The following is an 18,581-nucleotide window of genomic DNA, read 5'->3' as shown; positions in this document are numbered from 1 at the left end:
CTCTGAAATTCCAAGCAAAAATTTATTTATTTGCAGAAAATGAGAAATGGTCAGAAAAACATAAAAGATTCAGAGTTTTCATACCTCAAATAATGCAAAGAAAACAAATTTATATTCATTTAGAAACAACGATACTAATGTTTTAACTCAGGAAGAGTTCAGAAATCAATATTTGGTGGAATAACCAGGAGGTTTTTAATGATGTTCAGCGCAGTGGGCTCTTAGTTTTGTATATTTTAGGTCAGTTTTTGTGGATCTCTAAATTCTGCATGAACGACCAACAAACAGAAATGCTTCATTGTAATGTGAAATAAAAAGGTTTGCAACATTTTAACATAAAAGTCTGAGAGGTTTTTCCAGTAAAATTGAATGTGTAGTGGCTGTGAAAATCAGTTTTCAAGTTTTGCCACAGATTCTCAGTTGGATTGAGGTTTGAACTTTGACTGGATCATTCTAACGTGACTATGTTTTGTTTTTTTTTAAAACATAGTCACGTTAGAATGACTCAAACACAGTCGGCTCTCAACCAAACGCGTTTTTGGTTTCACTTCTGCTAAATCTCTTTTCTCTAGAGCTGTGAAAGTTTTGTGATCCTTCGAAAACAGTTAATCTTATTACTATGAGCTTTAAAAATCAACTTGAAGAATCATTTTATTTCTCATCTTGTATTTAGAAAGAGTCAATAGATTATCTTAAATTGTGTAATTACTGAAGATAAAAAATAACATGTTGGTGACCTAAGATGTTAGTTTAAATAAGGCAAGAAGAACTGAAGAAAACAAAAGTAAAAAGAAAACTACTTATAAAAAAGAAACTACATCCTAAAACCCAACGTTAGAAAACAGATCTAAACCTTAATATGAATGAAAAAATCCTCATTGTTTGTATTCAGTAGTTTCATGTATTCTTTGAAAAGAACTCTCTGAAAAGAACTGAATCTTCAGAATGCATTTACGTCAAAGAACTTGTTTTCTTCATCTTCAAATGATCCATTTTTTAAAATGTGCATGTTTATAACAACATGGCATTTTTTCCTCATTGTAGTTTTCTATAAAATCAGAGATGTTTTTATGAGTGAAATTTACAAAAAAGTAAAAACATCTGCATAAAGCAAAATTAATATTTATTCAAAAGGTGAAACAGAACCACAGTATATATATTTTGTTTCATAAAAAGAAATTTAAAATTATAAATGTCAAATATCTGTTGTCTTTTACTGCAAATCGATACATTTTAGTGCTTACAATAGATGTCTGCTGCCATGATACGTCTTGCGTTGTATTTATTAAATTAAATTAATTATTAATTAATTAAATAATTAAATTAATGGAATTTAAAATAAAATAATAACGTTAATGTTAGGATCTAGGGTTGTTTGAGTTGGTTTTGGGTTTTGTTAATTTCGGTGTTCCTCTAATTAGATTAGATCAGTCTTGTTTCTGTTCAGTCCTTTCTGACTGATTCTAGTTTGTTCATTTCTTCTGACTAGTTATTCTTTGTTGCTCTAGTTTAATTATGTTATTTGCGTCTAGTGTTAGATTTATTTCCCAGTTCCCTGTGTACACTAGCTCGCCCCCTGTGCCACTTTCCCTCTCTCTCTCCTCAACCTCCCCAGTACATATATATATATACTTATATATATATATATATATATTTACATATATATATATAAATACAACTCATCCTCAGTTACTCCTTGCTGGATCCTCCTGTTAAATCCTGCTATACCTCGATAGTGACCCCATTTTATCTTGTTGGCTTTTTGTTCTGGATTTCTGTTTTGGTTTGACTCTGGTTCCCTGTGATCCCTGCGTTTCTTGCTAACTTGCATAAGTTTTTTCATCATATTTTTTCATTAAAACTTTCAGCATGATCCATATTCCCAGCTGACCATGCACAACCTCACACTTCATAACAGTGCAGCTTGTTATAAGTGTGTAAAGTCATTAAAAACAAAGAACGGGTCTTGTTGCTAACTGACTTGATTCGTGTCGTTCAGGGTAAAGAGCCATTTAGAAGAATCTGATTGTTCACACTGCATTCAGCTTTAACTCACAATAGTTTCTCTGTGTCTGCTTAAGTAGGGCCTCCCCGCAGCATGATGCTGTCATCACCATGAGCAGGTTGTTTCTCTCAGGCTTTACTTAATCACATCTGTTAAATAAAATCCTGATGTATTCCAGGAGAGGTTTCGGTCGGTTTGAGACAGGATGTGGCACAGATCAAGGAGTGTGAGTATTTGTAAGAGATCTTGGTGTTCAAAGAGGAAAAAGAAGAAACATTTGACACAGTGAGAGTGGCTGCAGCGGAGCCACACAGTCAGCATCCTGGCATTAAATTGAAAGGAACATTTTGAGGGGAAGCTGAGGAACACGGCTGCACTTGCACTCAAACAGCCACACACATACACACACGCCTGCACACACACACCAAGTGGTGGTTTGGAGACAGTGTGGGAGTGCATACGCCTCCGCTTCCCGAAATAACCCCCCAGATGAGGGGCAGGGAGGCAGGGTGAGGATGGTGCAGGGAGATATAAATGGATGTTAATTGTATGGCTCTCAAACCCAGCCGACGGACTTACAAGCAACCAGTCGCAGTCTGAAATGTTAAGGTCTTTCTCTCATGCTCACACACCCCATCATGGCTGACAGCTCTGGAGCCAGTGTGCGCACACATCAGATTAACATGGATAATAATTTTACGGCTCTGGAATGAAGTTGAAATCCAACCAGAACTCTCATGTAATATTTTCCTTTAATCCTTCCAAGAATAGAGTGCAGAAAAGGGCACAGGAACGATAATTTCCTAAAGCTTCCTCCATTAGAGTGAGAGAAGATGACTCTGCAGACTTTCCTGGGCTCAGAGACTCACATTAGTTCTGTTTGGATGAATCCACTGCATCACAGTGGCGCAAACACAACTTGTTTCTCCTCTCCAAGTGTCAATTAAATACTTAGAAAAGAAAAATAGACTAATTTAGTCTCAAGCCTCCCAGCAGAAAGAGCAGCAACATTGAGGGTTAGTAGAGAAGCAGGAGAGGCTCTAAATATAAATGGTAGATAATTACACACTTGAATTTTCCACCTCTGATGTGCGGAAAGAAAGCAAAGAGGAGAAAGCTCTGTAAGATTACCAGTTTGCACACTACAAATACGCTCTGCAGTAGCATTTTGCTTTAGTGGGTTATGTATATTTATATTTTTTTAATGCATGTCTTGCTAATAATTTTATTTTATAACTTAATAAACCTAGAGGGAAGATGTAGACCAGGATTACCAGGAAGAAACTGAGACATCTGCTCAGTTTCTACTCAAACATCTCCACCTGCTGGTCAACTAGGGAACTATACGTTACACTTTTGTCTCCTCAGCCTGTTTACTGTTATCACCAGTTAAGTGGGGGAAAAAATAAACAAGTGCAGGCACTGACCTTAATATTATACAAATATGGGGAATAAATATTAGTGATTTTTTTTTTTTTTTACATAAATCTATGTATGGATTTATAGATCAGTAGTTTTATGCACATATATTACAAGAATAAAAGACCAAAGCTAGTTCCAAATCAAATCGTGAGTGAAAGTGTCAGAGACACTTTTACTAACTTCAGCCCTGTTATGTTTCAGGAGGCTATATTTGATAACCTCCTAATGAAATAAAAGTAAAATTAAATAAATAAAAACATGTTACTTCCCATTTTTACATTTATTTAGCCCCTATTAAAACTGTGGTGTCCAAAATGTGGTCTAGGGGCAATTTATGCCCCCTGGAATGATTTTGCATGGCCATAAACCTCAATTTAAGCATGACTTTTTTATTTAATTTATTTAGCCAATTATGCAAATTAATGCAGATAAAAATGTTAGGGTGCAATTTCTATTGATACAGGCATGTTAAAATATTCTTGAAACAAAAAAACTTTAGGTGAAACGAAAAATATTAATTAAATTTGATTGTAAATAAAACCACAAACATCCAGTGAGCACTTATTTAAATGTAACTAAACAAACAGTAAGCATGTCCTGTTCTTGTTTCTGAAAATCTAGACGGAGGTTATCTACCTGAAATTTTATTTTGTCCTTTTTTTTTCTTAATGTCATGTCTCAAATATTCAATGATTGATTCTTGCTCATTTAATTAAAATATTGTTTTTGATTTATTAATAAGCAAATAAGAAGAAAAGAAAAAAATATATATATTTTTGCAATTTTAGTTGAAAAAGATATACAAAAGACAAACATGTGAAACTTAAAACTGGTGACAGTCTGGACACCCCGGTATTAAACCAAATGTAAGATGCGCACCTACCTCTTGCATTACGGTAAACCGAAGAGACAAACAAGTCCCGGTTCGCAACAGTGACGTCAGCACGCCGCGAAGTGGCTCTGACGCGCGGCGATTGGGTGAGCCAGGAGCTAAAGTGTGTTACAGAGTAAAAAACGAGACGCGGATGAGAACAACAACAGCTGCCGCCCCATGAAGCCAGCTAAAGTCACAGTCTCACTCCTCGGGCTCATGCTGTAGAGACTTCGGGTAAGGAAACCCGCCTCATGAAGCGTTTTTAAAAGCCGTAGTTAGCGGAGACTGGCCGCAGCAGCTTCCGCCCTGTACGAAGTTTCTTTTGTCTTCCTCCGACAACAACAACAAAACAAGACAGGCAGTGTTCAGACCGATGAACACGGTTTGTTGCCTCTGTTAATAAATGTGTAACAGCAAGTCATCAATAATATAACTTATTAAAGCGTCTTGGGAAAGAAAAGTGATTGTTTTTGTGCGGCTATTTCTTGGAAATACCTTTGGACCAGTTTATGGGGGTCAGTGCAGCGAAGCTGATAGCAGCTGGGTGTGTTAACACAGGTGGTTCCTTCACAGAAACTCCCACTAATGATCCATCTCATAGGTTCTGGATGGTTAGATAGTAATATGTGAAGCAGCAACATTATTATTGGGATACATTTGGAGTAAATGTTGCTTAATCAGGCTCGTCTCTGAGGAGAAGTTCACCCACACAGGTCAAAAATAGAATAATGAGTATTAACTTAGTTTAGCTCAGCTCAGTTTATTTATTCATAATCAATTCACAATGAAAAAGAAATGAAAATTAATTATCAGTTGCATAGCAATTCAAATTTCAGGTTAAAATTTAATTCCTGTCCCCACAATTTATCCTAATTATGATGCCCTATTCAGATCCAGTTGCAAACAGTCCAAATTGTAACGCAGTGCATTCAAAGTCTGTTGCCTTTTTAATGCAAAATGTAAAAGGTTAAGTGTCTAAGAATTCTTTAAACAGTAAAAAGTGCTGAGTCAGGAGTACTTTCTATATGAAAGACACATCACTGGCTTTGCTAATGCAATATAGCCAAACAAAAACATTTTGAATCATCGACGAGAAGGGAAGTGTTTAATTTAAAAACACTCTAATGTACTTTCAATTGGAAAGATTTTTCACTGGCCTTGTTTGGAAAATAAACACAGCTAAACAAACAGTGTGCCATCAGGATATTCAGTGGGAAAGAAAATAATAGTTCACATAGCTCTGTAAGAAAACCCGGCTAACCTTAGGATCACTGAGCCAGGAGTACTTTCTATTGCAAAGTAATTTTTCTCTGATGGCTCCACCTGTGCCTTCATCCTGGAAAGAAAGTCTGCTAAAACACATATGTGGTGTACATGAGGAGGAATAAGAAAGCATTTATGTATGGTCAGTGGCAGCGATGTTTCTGTGTTTATTGTTTGAAATAAAATTATTGGGGAAAATAAAGATCGAGAACTTGAGTGGAAACAGAGATGCTACGTAAACATTCTTTGCCCTCATCAAAATAAGAGCATAAATATAAATATCTAACTACTATCTAACTATTCTCACTGATTGATAACCAATGCTTCAATGCAGATGTTGAGCTTTATTCGACTGAAAGTCTACAAAACAATCAAATAAATTAGTGCTGTAGAATTTAGCAGAAAATAATAATTTAGGTGTGTTGAACATTAAATTGCTAACCAAAAATTAGCTCTATTAACAATGCAATTCCTTTTCCATTTAATGCATTCGAACTCTAAAGAAGCATATGTAGAGCAAAGTGTGCACCTCGTTTCTAAAAGCTGTCAAAAGTATTAATTAATTTGTACATGCAACTTTCCTCCTATTATGCTAGCTCAGTGTCTGATACTTTCAGGTGGGAATCCAATCATCAAGGTTGGCTTCTTGGTATTTTTCCAACTGAGAAATCAAAAAATGTGACTCCCCAGGACATAATGGAGTCTAATCAATCTTACACTTTCATTTCTCGCTGTCTTAATCTCTTAAATTTGTCCTTTTGTCTCCAGATGTTACGATGGACACAAAATTTACAATTTCAGACGGTGAGTCGGACCCATCGGAAGACGTAGAGGAAAGAGGAGACTTGCAGCTAATGCAAGAAAAGGAGAAGCCGCTCAGTCAACGCCACACCCTCACGCTTCCTGAGCTCCGATCTACAAGTAGGCAAACAGAGAGGATTATGGGAACTGTGAAGTGGGTGTTGAGGATATAAAATGGGTGAATGTTAAGGTAAAATATAGAAAGAAAATGGCCCATGCAGGAAATTTGCAATTACATTTGCAACTGCAAGCTTTCACATCAGTCTAAACTCTGGTTTTTATGCTAGAATGTCTCTTATTTTGAAGAAATCTTAAAAAATAAGTGAAATTCTTTGAGAAAAAATATATTTTCTGGGTATTTTTATGCAGTTTCTCACCAAGCAGCCCTGAATTAATTGTGTGAAGTTGAACCTTTAACTACTGATCATTACATTCACACTTCATGCGAGGCAAACAAAGAAAGTATCTCAATGTTTTCTTTCACGAATGCTGCTGAACTTGTTTTCCACCGTAGCAAAAATATCAGGGATGCTTGGATCTCTTATCTCCAAGATTTCAATCTGTTGTTTTGTCTTCTGCCCTAATTGCTTTGTTGGCACCAATTAGCAGAACCTGAGCAGAAGAAAGGAAAACATTATACACATTCCAAGTAAAAACCCTGAGACCCATTTGTCCTTTATCCTCTCGTTAGCAGGTCGGGTGAGACTGAACTCGGAGTCCATCGCTTCCACCATCTCCAGAGAGGTGGAGCTGCAGGCCAGGGGGGAAGAGGAGGTCGGGACCCCCACTGAGGGCTTTCCATTCAGGGGCCGATCTTTATCAGCTCCTCCCTCCCTGTGGGCCGCCAAGAAGTACGGCCGGCAGCTACGGAGGATGAGCGATGAGTTTGTCAACCTGCTTGATAAAGGGGTGAGGATGAGGAATCTCTGAACTTTATTGATGTTAAAAAGCTCAAAGTGTAACTAACCTGTCTGTGAAAGCATAAGCCCCGCCCCCTGCCCAATTTAGAACAAATCCACTGAAGTGGGCGGAGCCAAGAGACACTGAGGGGCGCGGCAAAGTGTGGGGATGAGTGGAGGGGCTTAAGCGAGGCTCTGGTCAGGAAGAAATAAGCAGCTACCAATTTATCCACTTTGTCACCCTAATTAGCAACTTTTCAGACCAATCTAGTGACTCTTTTTGTTTTATTTAAAGTGTAACTAATCCCCAAATAAACTTTTTTTTGTTAATAAACTGTTTAGATAGGTTATTTTGGGGTCTATCTATATTTTTCTGTGCCAATTTTGACATTTTTGTGTAAATTTGTTTAGTTCTGCATTATTTTGCCTAAAGCCGTCTCAGTGTTGGCCTCCTTCAGTCAAACGGTGCCTAAGCAGTAGGATTCTCCTATTTGTTTGAAACGGTATGCCGTTACATCACACAGTATTGGGTTTGGTTGTAAAACTATCTAACTCAGACACGCAGCCCCTGTAGTGAGTCAGGAGTTGGAATAGCGAGCTGAGCTTGGAGAGCTTTGATTGATAGTTTCTCAGTTTAACAAATGTGTGATTTATTTGCAATATGAGTAGATTAGGTCTGCTCTGCTCTGACTGTAGGTGTAGGGATGGTGTTGAACGACTGTGTCAGATTGGCTGCAGTGCTGAGGAAGCAGGAGAGGCTAATGGCAGCTAATGGCCGTTCTCGCTGCTCGCTCCGGACAGACAGACAGACAGTCTGTCTGCCTGCTGATTGTTGTAGTCATAAAAATCTCCAACAACACAGAAAAAGTCTCTAGATCAGTAGTTTAAATTTTTGATAAAAAGTAAATAATATAGTGACAAAGTGGACAAATTGACATCAGTTGACCTGCTCATCCCCACACTTGACCACGCCCCCCTGTGTATCCTGACCCCGCCCACTGTGTCAGGGGGCGGGTTTATGCTTTCACAGACAGCTTTGCGACTTTTCCACCAACTAACAAAGTCATTCTTTGGTTACCTAGCAACAACCCACTCACCCTTCGGTAACCTAGCAACGATCTGCTGAGTAACTGACGCAGCTGCAGTTTAAGGTTTTGAAACTGTTCCTCCTAACTGCTAAAAAATGAACAAACAACAGCCTGGAGTGAAAACTGTGGATAAAACAGGAAATGTTCCACAAGTTTTGAATTATTTCAGATATTTAAAATAAACAAATGAACAATTATTGACATTGACTGATATGAACCGCTTATGATAACGTTTCCAGCCGAATCTACCAGCCCTAAACTTAGATACGCTTTCAGTCAATACTCGTTATTCCTACTCCTGATTCGCCATGGGGCCCGTGTCTCTTGCCCTCTTTCAACCCAAAGAGGGCAGCACTGAGACCGTTTCAGGCAAATTATTGAAGAGTTTAACAAATTTACACCGAAATGTAAAAATTTGCACAGAAAAATAAAGACAGCACCTTTAAAAACCAATTTGTGCAGCTTATCTACAAAAAACAGTTGCTTTGGAGTTTAGTTACTACTTCAATATGGTAATCGTTTTATGTTTCTGCTTTTGTGTCACCTAGGAAATGAGGAATGTGAGCAGTGATGGGTCGAACAGACCGATTCACCACTCCAGGAGCTGGTGGAGCTACCTCTTCAGTCACCAGGAGACAGAGGGAGAGAACAACCACCACGAAAACCACGCCTCCCGCACCGAGTAGACCCTCAGAGAGGAGCGCAAGAGTTGATCGAGGTTTTTATGGTGGGAAGAAAAACCACTGAACAACCTGTGACTGGAAAAAAGGTTTCCAGGTTTAAGGACTTGGTTAAATAGATCATTTATAGGTTTTGTTTTTATGTCTTTGCTATACACATTAGATTTTTTTATTAAGTGTTAGCTGTAATTTAGTAATGTTAGGCTGTCCATTGTGTCATAGGAAAAGTAAGTCAAAATACAGCGAAAGTGAGATGATATCTTAAAAGTTTATTTAGACTTGCAATTAGTGGATGGAAGAAGTTGGTATTTTGAATTGGAGTTTATTTTATTGCACCAGAATCTACAAATGAACCAATTTGGATTTTTGTTTTGGTCTCATTACACATAGTAAACGGCTCAGTTTGCTACTTCTCCATACACCCCAATGTTACACCCATCTTCAGGGTTGCTGGATATCAGGAAAATGCAGTTGCAATATTGTTGCTGAATACTGATTGCAAATAACTCATGTTTTTCATTTTGTTTTGTTTTCCATCGTCATCATCTTGTCCTCACTTTTCTCCCGTAGCTTTAGCATCTTGGTCAATACAATCTAGATCTAGATGGTCAAATATATTATCGACAATTAAATTTTGAATGATTGATTCTCATAATTTATCTCTATAGGCTTTATAAATTGGGATGTCTGTTGGGATTTGGTACTTGTATGTACTTACGCTTTACATATCAGTCAATTTCCATTCATAATATTATACTTTTATAAGTTATGAAAATAAATGTTCACAAGGATACATAAATTTAACTTAAAATTGGGTACCATCTTTCTATAGATTTGATATCACACCTCTATTTCCATCGGTTATGATTCATTTCTGCCTGCTATTTTTTTTCGATCTTACCCATTGTCTTCTCACAGTAGAGGAGACATTTTGTTTCAGTCAACTGCAAGATTGGACAAAGAAACTCAAAGACATGTACAAACAGTTCAGAGGCAAACTGCTTTTTCTGGGAGAAGAGGTAGAAAACTGCAAAGGTATGAAGTGGTTATAGGGCATATATCATCATTTTTACATCTTATTTTTATAACTATGTTCTGATGTTTGGACTGGTTCTTAAATACACAAGTCAAGGTTTGCCTAAGAAAAACAGCAATGGGAAAGTATGCAGCTGTAATTTAAGTCAAGATTTTTGTAGCGATTTATTCAGTTAGAAAGAAGAAATCAGGAAAAAAGTTCCCTTCAGGCAGTGGATTTGAGACTCAACAGACCGGCACCCAACCTATGGATTTAAAAGCTCTCTGTGGTCGACCAAAAAAATCTGTAATTTGGAGGAAAATTCTGGAAAAACCAGAATATTTTAAATTAGGGAGCCATGCAGTGATTATGTGTCTCATTTTCCTCCACATAAGTGCGTTTTACTCATAAAGGTTTAACTACATGATGGTAACATAGCTGTCCAAACCTTATTCTGAGGACTTCTTTAGTAAAACCACTCAAAACCACTTTTGTCTATCTACAGTTGGTTCTCCATTAAAAGTCACTTCAAGCTAATGCTTCCCATGTCGGTTCCTTATCCCGGCAAACTTTATGCTCACAAACAACAGCTACAGCCACTTCAATGGTCAGGCTGTTGACTACCTGTCTTGGCGTTAACCGTGTTGCATACTCTCCTCTTCAGATCCGTTTAATATAATCAGATGAAGTAAATTTTTTTGGTCAAGAAAACAATCCGTCCTGGTAGAAATCTCTAGACTGTTTCATTGCAGACATATCTATATATGGTAGTGCCTTCCTGTTTTTGCGAGCTTGACTCAAGGCTTTTGTTCTTCTTTCTGAAAAGTGTGGTTTACAGATAGTTACTAAACGTAAGTGGAAAAACAGATGGGAATTTCTTTACATTTCAAGATTTGAAGGTTTTAATGTCCAATATGATGATAAATGCCCTTTAAGGAGTTAAAACAAGCCGTGTTTCTTCACAGTTTTGTCATGATTTTTAGTGTAATCGAAGAACCTTTAATGTTTTTTTGGGTTTTTTTATACAAACTTCTCGTTCCACTGCTTGCAAGCCTTTTCTATGTTAAACAATCGTGCTTGACTATCAGAGAACTGCTTTATTAGAACAAATTTATCAAAAGAGCAACAATCTTGTTAGTGGGACAATCTGTGACGATGCACAAATATTATAAAACTTCAGGGTTTAGATTGTAGCCGGTGACATTAAAGCCTAAATATAAAAGCACAAAACAAGCCTATCTTTTTAAAGACTTTGACAAGCAAAAAAATTAAAAAACAAACATGGAAAAAAAAAGAAGATTTTTAGCTGTAAATATGTTGTAAATATTTATTCAAATGACTTTGGTGGAGGTTTTAAATACAAATGGATTAACCAGAAGTTTATTTACGAGGTTTCCCAGCTGTTCAGTAAGCAATAGGCTTTGCACAATCCACGGCTGTTGTGATAAATGTTACTGTTTTAAATGAATCGACTGCTGCAGGATGAGTTCTCATCTTGTCTTATTTAAAGACGAGATGCTTTTTGTATCCAAACTTTCCGCAGACTTTGTTCAGAAAAGTCACTTTGTACTCTTGTTTTTATAAAAATTGTTAAATTTCATCAGCATCGACGTGTGGATAAAACTTCTCACTGGAATAACTTGTATTGTACTCTGATTTATGAGCAATTCTTGGCACATATTTAAACATTTTTGGATATCATTATTGCCTCATATAAAAATCAGCCTTTCATACACAGTTTGGTTTAAAAAAACAAAGCAAGGCTTGTCTAATATGTGATTATTAACAATGGTGATAAGTTCGTTCTGCTTGTGTCTTATCGTCTTCCTCTCCGCCTGTAGGGTTGAGTTGTGAAGTGCTCTGGTTTGTCTATAATAACATTTATGGCTCTGGTTCGGTCTTCTATAGCTTTTTCATTTTTATTTTTGCTTAGTATGCATTTTAATCTGAGAACTCCAGACAATCTGAACGGTGCCACAGAGACTGAACCAACGACTGTTTAAAAACGATTGATGACTACTGTTGGATCCCATTTCTTTTACTTTAATTTCATCACTTAGGAAAGCTTTACGTCTCAATAGGTGGACATTTACTTGAACTCTGATGTGGAAGCGGGACTAGATCCGAACCGAAGCTGAGCTGGGATTTAAGTGCTTAGTTATTAAACGACCTGCCTTGAACGTTTTTGTTACCAGTGAATCGACAACACGGAGCCGGCCTTGAACTTTTTTCCCCAATCAGAGCCTTAAACGACACATTCGCTGTCCCCATTTAGCGCTCCAGAAATAGCGCAGTAGGTTTAGACGGATGTGAGCTCTCTGTCCAGAACTGAGAAGAGACATTTCAGATTCTGACAGACCGTATCCGTAGAGTAAAAAAAAACAAACTCGCATGGCCACCAGGAGTTTTGCATACGATGTTAGCATTACTTGAATCTACAGATGTGTGCAAAGAAAACTGAATTTTATCTGATTTTTCTTTTCTATTCTTTTTTCAGTTTTTAATTACTTTTTGTAAATGTATTTTCTCTACAGCTGTGAAAATTGATATATGCTGTCATGAATAAATGATTTTAAGATTGACTGAAGTCGTCTTAGTTTCTGTCGTTTAGTAAAAAGACGATTTTTTGAAAACTGTAAAGATGAACAGAGCAAAAAAAAGTATTTTTGTCTAGTTTCTAGGTACACTTAAAATTATAAGAAACTAACTGATTAGTAACTTTTTAGCAATATATAATAGCATGTTTTAAGTAAATAATTCCTTAATATTGATGAAAAAGTACTAGTTCCACTGACAGATTATTTTATTTAACAAGACATTTTCCCCATTTTTAAGTAAAATAATCTGCCAATGGAACTAGTATTATTTTTCCTCAATATTAAGAAATTGTTTACTTAAAACAAAATCCTGTCTTGCTAAAAAGTTACTAGCAAGTTTTATCTTAATTCAAGGGAACCTATATATTTACACTAGAAACTAAACAAAAAACATTTGATAACATTTTGTGTTTTTGCAGTGAATTAAGTTTATTGCAGAGTCTAAACTTAAAAAGTATGGGTTAACTTTTAATCTTTAGTTTCAGGTAAATTTAGATTTTAAAAGATGCCTCGAGTTTCCTTTTTTTACATTTTTTATTTTTTAACTTGCGTGTCCTGTCTGGCAGTCTGACACAGAATTGTTGTCTGAAATGTGAAGGAGTGTAACAGGATTACCGTCACAAGTGAAGCATTACAGCTTTTTCTGAACCATATTTTCCGGACAATAAGTTGCTACTTTCTTTCCCCATGGTTTGAACGCCGCATAAAGAGCGTAGCACAAGCTCAAGAGCGAAACGCGACAACGAAAGAGAGACTGAAGTGCGACGCTGTTCAATTCTGACACTGAAGAAGACGACTTTAGTCGCAGGAGGAAGATGAAGACTATAAGTTTTCCTGGTAAGCTACTGTATTTTTCTTTTAAGCAGCTGTCTTACAGGTTACTGTTTGAAAAAAAACATTTATGGTACATATTTGTGTATGTTACTGGTATTTCATTAGAAGTTGAAAAAGTGAAAATATCTTGTTTCAACATGGCTACCAGTGGCTAATGGACAAGTGCTGCCATATATGTGTTGGTTTTAATGTAAAATATGATGTGGAACATCTGGTTTCATTTTGAGGTTAAATTGCACACAGGTGATTTTTATTAATTAGAAAACTTCTGAAGAGAGTTTGTTACATTTATTGAAGACAGAGTTACACAAATGCAACGTACATTTTTTAAATGTGTCCCTGTAAAGAAAATGTATAATTATCCATCCACTTCAGATATGCGCTGCTTTGTGTTGGTCAGTCATATAAAGTCAAATCAAAACACAGTGAAATGAATGGCTGAAGAAAGTTAAAACTGTAGCACCAAGCATTTAATAAAGACACAGTTAATACTAAAGATGGCAGGAAAATAACCACAAAACAATAACATTCAAGGCCTCAGCTTTAAGGATATTTTCAAAAACAGAAACATTTGTGCTCAGCTTTGGTCCGCAAACAGAAACAGCCATTGGTTCTCCTGTTGGTAACTATGACAGCTGGACTTTTGTTTATTTTCAGCACACAATGTTTTCAACACATTAGAAGTTTTCATGTCAGAACAAAGTGAGATACCCATGAAAAAACAAAAGTTGCTATTGTTGTGAAATCAGGAAGTGATAGTGGGCGATTGGCAAACTTCTTAGTTTTTCTCACAGTAAAACTGTTTCTGTGTGAATGAGAGGTGCAAACAGCAGCATTTTGTAAAAATGTGCAGATTAATCTTTTTAACATAATTTTACCTTTAAATGTTAAAATGTGTAGAAATCCTGTAGATACTTGGTTTAAACAGCAAACCGAGATTCAACTACGAAGCAAATATCACGTCTGCATTTTCCCTCTGTTAAGGTTTTAAAACATCATGGCAGATCTTTCCACCCACTGCTGCTGTTTCAGGCCACCTCCGATGGATCCCAGCAGAACCTCTGACCACAGTCCAGAGCCGACAGCCGGTCCATATCTGGGTCGCTCAGGGTGAAGTCGAACACCTCGGCGTTCCGCAGTATTCGCTCTGGATTTGAGGATTTGGGAAGAACCGGGACGCCCTGCTGCACCGCCCAGCGTAACAAAACCTGGTAGGCGGCAACAAAGAGAAAACATTTTAAATACTGGCACTAAAACAGTAGCTGCGTTTAAATTATAAATGTGCACAAATCTTTCTCTATATTCTGCTAATGTTAAAAAAAACATAATTTTACAATCGTGCCATTTCTGTTAAATAATTAAAATTGCATTTAAATAAGCTTGTTCAAGTGATAATTCATTAAAAACATGGTAGCTAAAGATGTAAATGGTTACATGAGATTTATTCATCAGCCATGGCGCCAGCGCTCATCATGCACCAACCATGAGAGGAAATGTTGGGATGTTATTCAGGCGTTGGAGCGTCAAACCCCTTGCACTTGGGTTCGGTGACATTTTGGGGAAATTATTGTCGGTCATTTTACAGAAGAGTCATGGATTCAAAACGTTCAAATGACACAACTTTTTATAAACTGTGCAATGCGGTGAGAGCTCTGGAGGAGCCAGCATCACATCACGTTTAAAAAATAAAAGCAAACCATCATCCTACTCCTACTTCCTGTCGTCGTCGTCGTCATAGTTTTGGCCAGTTGTAACATCCAGATGTTGATCACGTGACTCGTGATGAGAAAAAGTGTTTCCGTTTCACTTTTGTGACATACATCTATGTTGATATGGCTGAAAAATCATCTCATCCCATCTCAAAAAAAGCTTTTATCAAAAACTTGTGAGCTTTTTTCGAAATTGGCGTGTTTCCGTTAAACAAATTTATTTTTGTAATTTCAAGTTGTGCAGCTTTATGTTTAATGGACACACAGTTAGTGATGTGCACCTGTGCAGGTGTGCGTTCGCAGTTCTTTGCCACCTCCAGGATCACCGGGTCAGTGAGCAGCTCTCCTTTCCCTAAAGATGAGTACAATTGAAAACAGACACCAAACTCCTTACACAGACTCCTCAGTTCAGGCTGGCAGAGTCGCGGGTGAAACTCCACCTGCAGGAAGCAAAAACTCAGAAATAAACCAGACACACTGCAAAAATACAAAATATTACTGAGTATTTTTGGTCTACTTAGCATATTTGAAATAAGTCAAAACTAACTTAGAAGTAACTTTTCAACAACAAATGTTAGCATGTTTTAAGTAAATAATTACTTAGTATTGAAAAAGTACTATTGTAGAGCAGAACAAGACATTTTTCCCCAATTATAATATCCTAAATTAACGGCCTAAGCCATTTCTTGATAAAAAATTACTTTGGCCATTATTTTATCAAAATGACTGTAAGAACATCTTGTTCTACTGGTAGATAATTTCACTTATCACTAGTACTTTGTTCTCTGCTACTATACAGACTCTGTCGTGATTGCTAAGGCTAGTTAGCATGGCCACCGATGACGACAGATCAACGGTTTCACTGTAATGGTAATTTGTTTCTCCATCATTAGCACATTTAGCAGCGCGTTCATGATGACGACTCACAGCGCTAAGACCCTCCTCCTGACTCTGATTGGTTGTTTTTGGTCGGGAGCTGTGCATTTCTTGAAACTGTGATGGTAGCTCCGGGAGGAGATGAATTTTTTCACATATTATCTGTCTCATATTATGTTGCCATGACATGGTGACAGTTCAAACAAATATGTAAAAAACTTCTTTTTTTAAAAAATAGAAGTTACTTAACGCAGCTTTAATACTCAAATACCATGAAGTTCAGCCAACAGCTAAAGCTTGGACCAAAATGAGTCATCAACAGAAAGTTGATCCTTGAAAGATTAAGGTGCTGGAATGGCCTAGTCCAAGTTCAGAACTCAATCCTGGTTTGAAATGCTGCAGTGGAGAGCTGAACGATGTGAGAGACTGACAGTCATGCAGAAATCCACTGTGATTAAAGGCTAATGCATAATGGGGGTATATCTCATGTGTCCTACCTGTAAGACTGCAGGAGGAACTTTACAGCTTTGCATCAGAGCGCTCATGTGTGCTGGTGTGTAGTTGGAGACTCCAATGGCTCTCAGCTTCCCCTGACCATGCAGCTCCTCCAGACTAGCCCAACTCTGAGCTCGGTTACCTGGAATCAAACGTTGCATCATCCTGTTACACAAAGCCTGCATCTATATTTTAGGGAGCAAACATGAGAGGTCAGTGTTATTCAGTGAACACAGTACATAATGCACTAATCATTCAGCAAACCCGGGAAATAAAAAAACACTTTAACCACTGAGATATTAATTCATATTAAAGTGAAATGAGAGCTGATCTCCAGCGTAAAATCTTAATTACAAGAGTTAAGAGTAAAAATGTGTCGGTGAAAAACTAAAAACAACCACTATGAAGATTCTGTAAGAGCCACAGGTTATCCTAATATAAACTGAATTAGTTATTTTTCTTTCTGGAGCCTTAAGGTTTTGCTAACTGGACCTCTGTGATTAAAAATGTCTACATCAATGAGGCTTTATTGATGAGGTCAAATCAAGTTTATTTATAGAGCACATGTCAGCAACAAGGCACTTCAAAGTGATTTACATCATAAAAACATAATGCAGCAACCAATTCTGAAACAAGCAGTAAACATTCAATTTTGTCAAATTCCATAGTCAAAATCATCATGCAAATGAACATTGATCAATATAAATATCTATTGATCAATATTCCACTTACTGCTAGTCAATGGCAACTCTAATCAGATGGGTTTTTAAGAAACCCGGTGTTTGATGCCAATACAAGAAAACAACCACAAATAAAGAACATTTATGTCCAACACCAAACACATAAACAGGTTTACCTGCGCAAAAATGAATAAGCTGTGCTCTAGTAGTAATTTGTGTTGGACTAGCACATAAAATCCCTATAAGATATTTTAAAGTTGGTGGTTGCAATGTGACAAAAGTTGAGAGAGCCAGAGTGGAAGGAAAAGCATTGAACTAGATTGCAATAAAATGTTATTTTTCCAAGGAAAACAATAGTATGATCTGTCCTGTACCTGGGTTGCAGTCGTCAGCCACTGGCAGCCCTTGAGTACCGGGCCAGTGGATCAGGTAGAGGTCAATGTAGTCCAAGTCCAGCTGGGACAAACTGTGGAGAGCCCCCTCCATCGCCCTCACACCTTGATCCTTAGGGCCCAGCTTACTGCAACAAAACATAGAGGAAAGGACATTACAGGCAATGTAAACAATCAACTACAGAAGAAAAAAAATAACCACCTGGTTATGAACACATCCTCTCTATTCAAGCCATGTTTTGGAAGAAGTTCTCTCAGAGCTTTGCCTAAGTCAGCTTCATTGCGATAGACCGCTGCACTGTCGAAGGATCTGTATCCAGCAGCCAGAGCAGCATCCACAGCCTGATAAACATCTGCAGGGCCACAGAGCTTGTAGGTCCCCAGTCCCAACAGAGGCATCTGAAGCCCGGTGTTCAGGGCAACAGAATGTGCAGAAGAGACGGGCATGGGAGACATCTGATGCTGAAAACCCAGCTCTGTCAATAATGAAGAAACATACGGGGCATGGCAATTAAACACTAGAATAAAATGGTGCAAAATAACATTAACGCATTGTAAATGTATGAGCTATAGCAAAGTACAAGAGCTGAACTTAAAGCTGTAAACACCATTCAATAATTACAGTTAAATGATCGGTAGAAGTTTAAAATTGTCATAAACATCACAGTTTTAACTCATCTCCGTTTAAAGAATTTACGATAAAATAACATCAACCCCAAACTATTCACTTTTAACAAGGAACAGCAGAAAATGTCAACTAAACAATAAAAATCTACCTTGCACAACGCTGACAACTGCAAAAAACTTCCTGTTATCAGCTGGCAGTCATGTGACACACAATTGGGCGGTTTTTTGCCGTCACCATAGTGACATTTGCCCTGGCGCCGCTGATTGGATGACGACGAAGCCAATCAGAGTAGCGCAACTGACTTAGAGGCGGGAATAAAGACA

At 37.4% G+C, this 18,581-nt stretch overlaps 2 protein-coding genes across 3 annotated transcripts; one reads left to right on the top strand and one right to left on the bottom strand.

Annotated features, from left to right (window-relative positions):
- Nucleotides 1-4,368: 4,368 nt before the first annotated feature.
- Nucleotides 4,369-12,629, top strand: badb (BCL2 associated agonist of cell death b). 2 transcript variants are annotated; one of them, XM_032583454.1, is made up of 4 exons: nt 4,369-4,535; nt 6,333-6,485; nt 7,060-7,274; nt 8,901-12,629. In XM_032583454.1, exons 2-4 carry the CDS (start codon nt 6,341-6,343, stop codon nt 9,036-9,038), a joined length of 498 nt encoding a protein of 165 aa, XP_032439345.1. In that variant the 5' UTR covers nt 4,369-4,535; nt 6,333-6,340; the 3' UTR covers nt 9,039-12,629. The 2 variants fall into 2 exon arrangements, with proteins under 2 accessions (XP_032439345.1, XP_032439344.1); XM_032583453.1 differs by having other exon boundaries at nt 7,057-7,274.
- Nucleotides 12,630-13,747: 1,118 nt separating this feature from the next.
- Nucleotides 13,748-18,475, bottom strand: LOC116733377 (glyoxal reductase). Its single transcript, XM_032584203.1, has 6 exons — nt 18,407-18,475; nt 17,833-18,106; nt 17,613-17,758; nt 16,561-16,700; nt 15,469-15,627; nt 13,748-14,686 (listed from the first exon to the last, which is right to left on the bottom strand). The coding sequence occupies exons 2-6, from the start codon at nt 18,084-18,086 to the stop codon at nt 14,507-14,509; spliced, it is 879 nt and encodes a 292-aa protein (XP_032440094.1). The 5' UTR covers nt 18,087-18,106; nt 18,407-18,475; the 3' UTR covers nt 13,748-14,506.
- Nucleotides 18,476-18,581: the final 106 nt, after the last annotated feature.

The sequence above is a fragment of the Xiphophorus hellerii genome, chromosome 14 (genome assembly GCF_003331165.1).
Source record: "Xiphophorus hellerii strain 12219 chromosome 14, Xiphophorus_hellerii-4.1, whole genome shotgun sequence".
NCBI classification, from domain to species: domain Eukaryota; kingdom Metazoa; phylum Chordata; class Actinopteri; order Cyprinodontiformes; family Poeciliidae; genus Xiphophorus; species Xiphophorus hellerii.
This window is presented reverse-complemented; position numbering and strand designations above follow the sequence as displayed.

Bases quoted from the DNA above. Each gene is read 5' to 3' on its own strand.
- badb (XM_032583453.1), top strand. From the start codon at position 6,341: ATGGACACAAAATTTACAATTTCAGACGGTGAGTCGGACCCATCGGAA. The intron at 6,486-7,056 runs GTAGGCAAACAG...TCCTCTCGTTAG, and splicing joins TCCTGAGCTCCGATCTACAA to CAGGTCGGGTGAGACTGAAC. The intron at 7,275-8,900 runs GTGAGGATGAGG...TGTGTCACCTAG, and splicing joins TCAACCTGCTTGATAAAGGG to GAAATGAGGAATGTGAGCAG.
- LOC116733377 (XM_032584203.1), bottom strand. From the start codon at position 18,086: ATGTCTCCCATGCCCGTCTCTTCTGCACATTCTGTTGCCCTGAACACC. The intron at 17,759-17,832 runs GTGGTTATTTTT...GTTTTGTTGCAG, and splicing joins GAGGATGTGTTCATAACCAG to TAAGCTGGGCCCTAAGGATC. The intron at 15,628-16,560 runs GTAGGACACATG...TGCTTCCTGCAG, and splicing joins TTCCTCCTGCAGTCTTACAG to GTGGAGTTTCACCCGCGACT.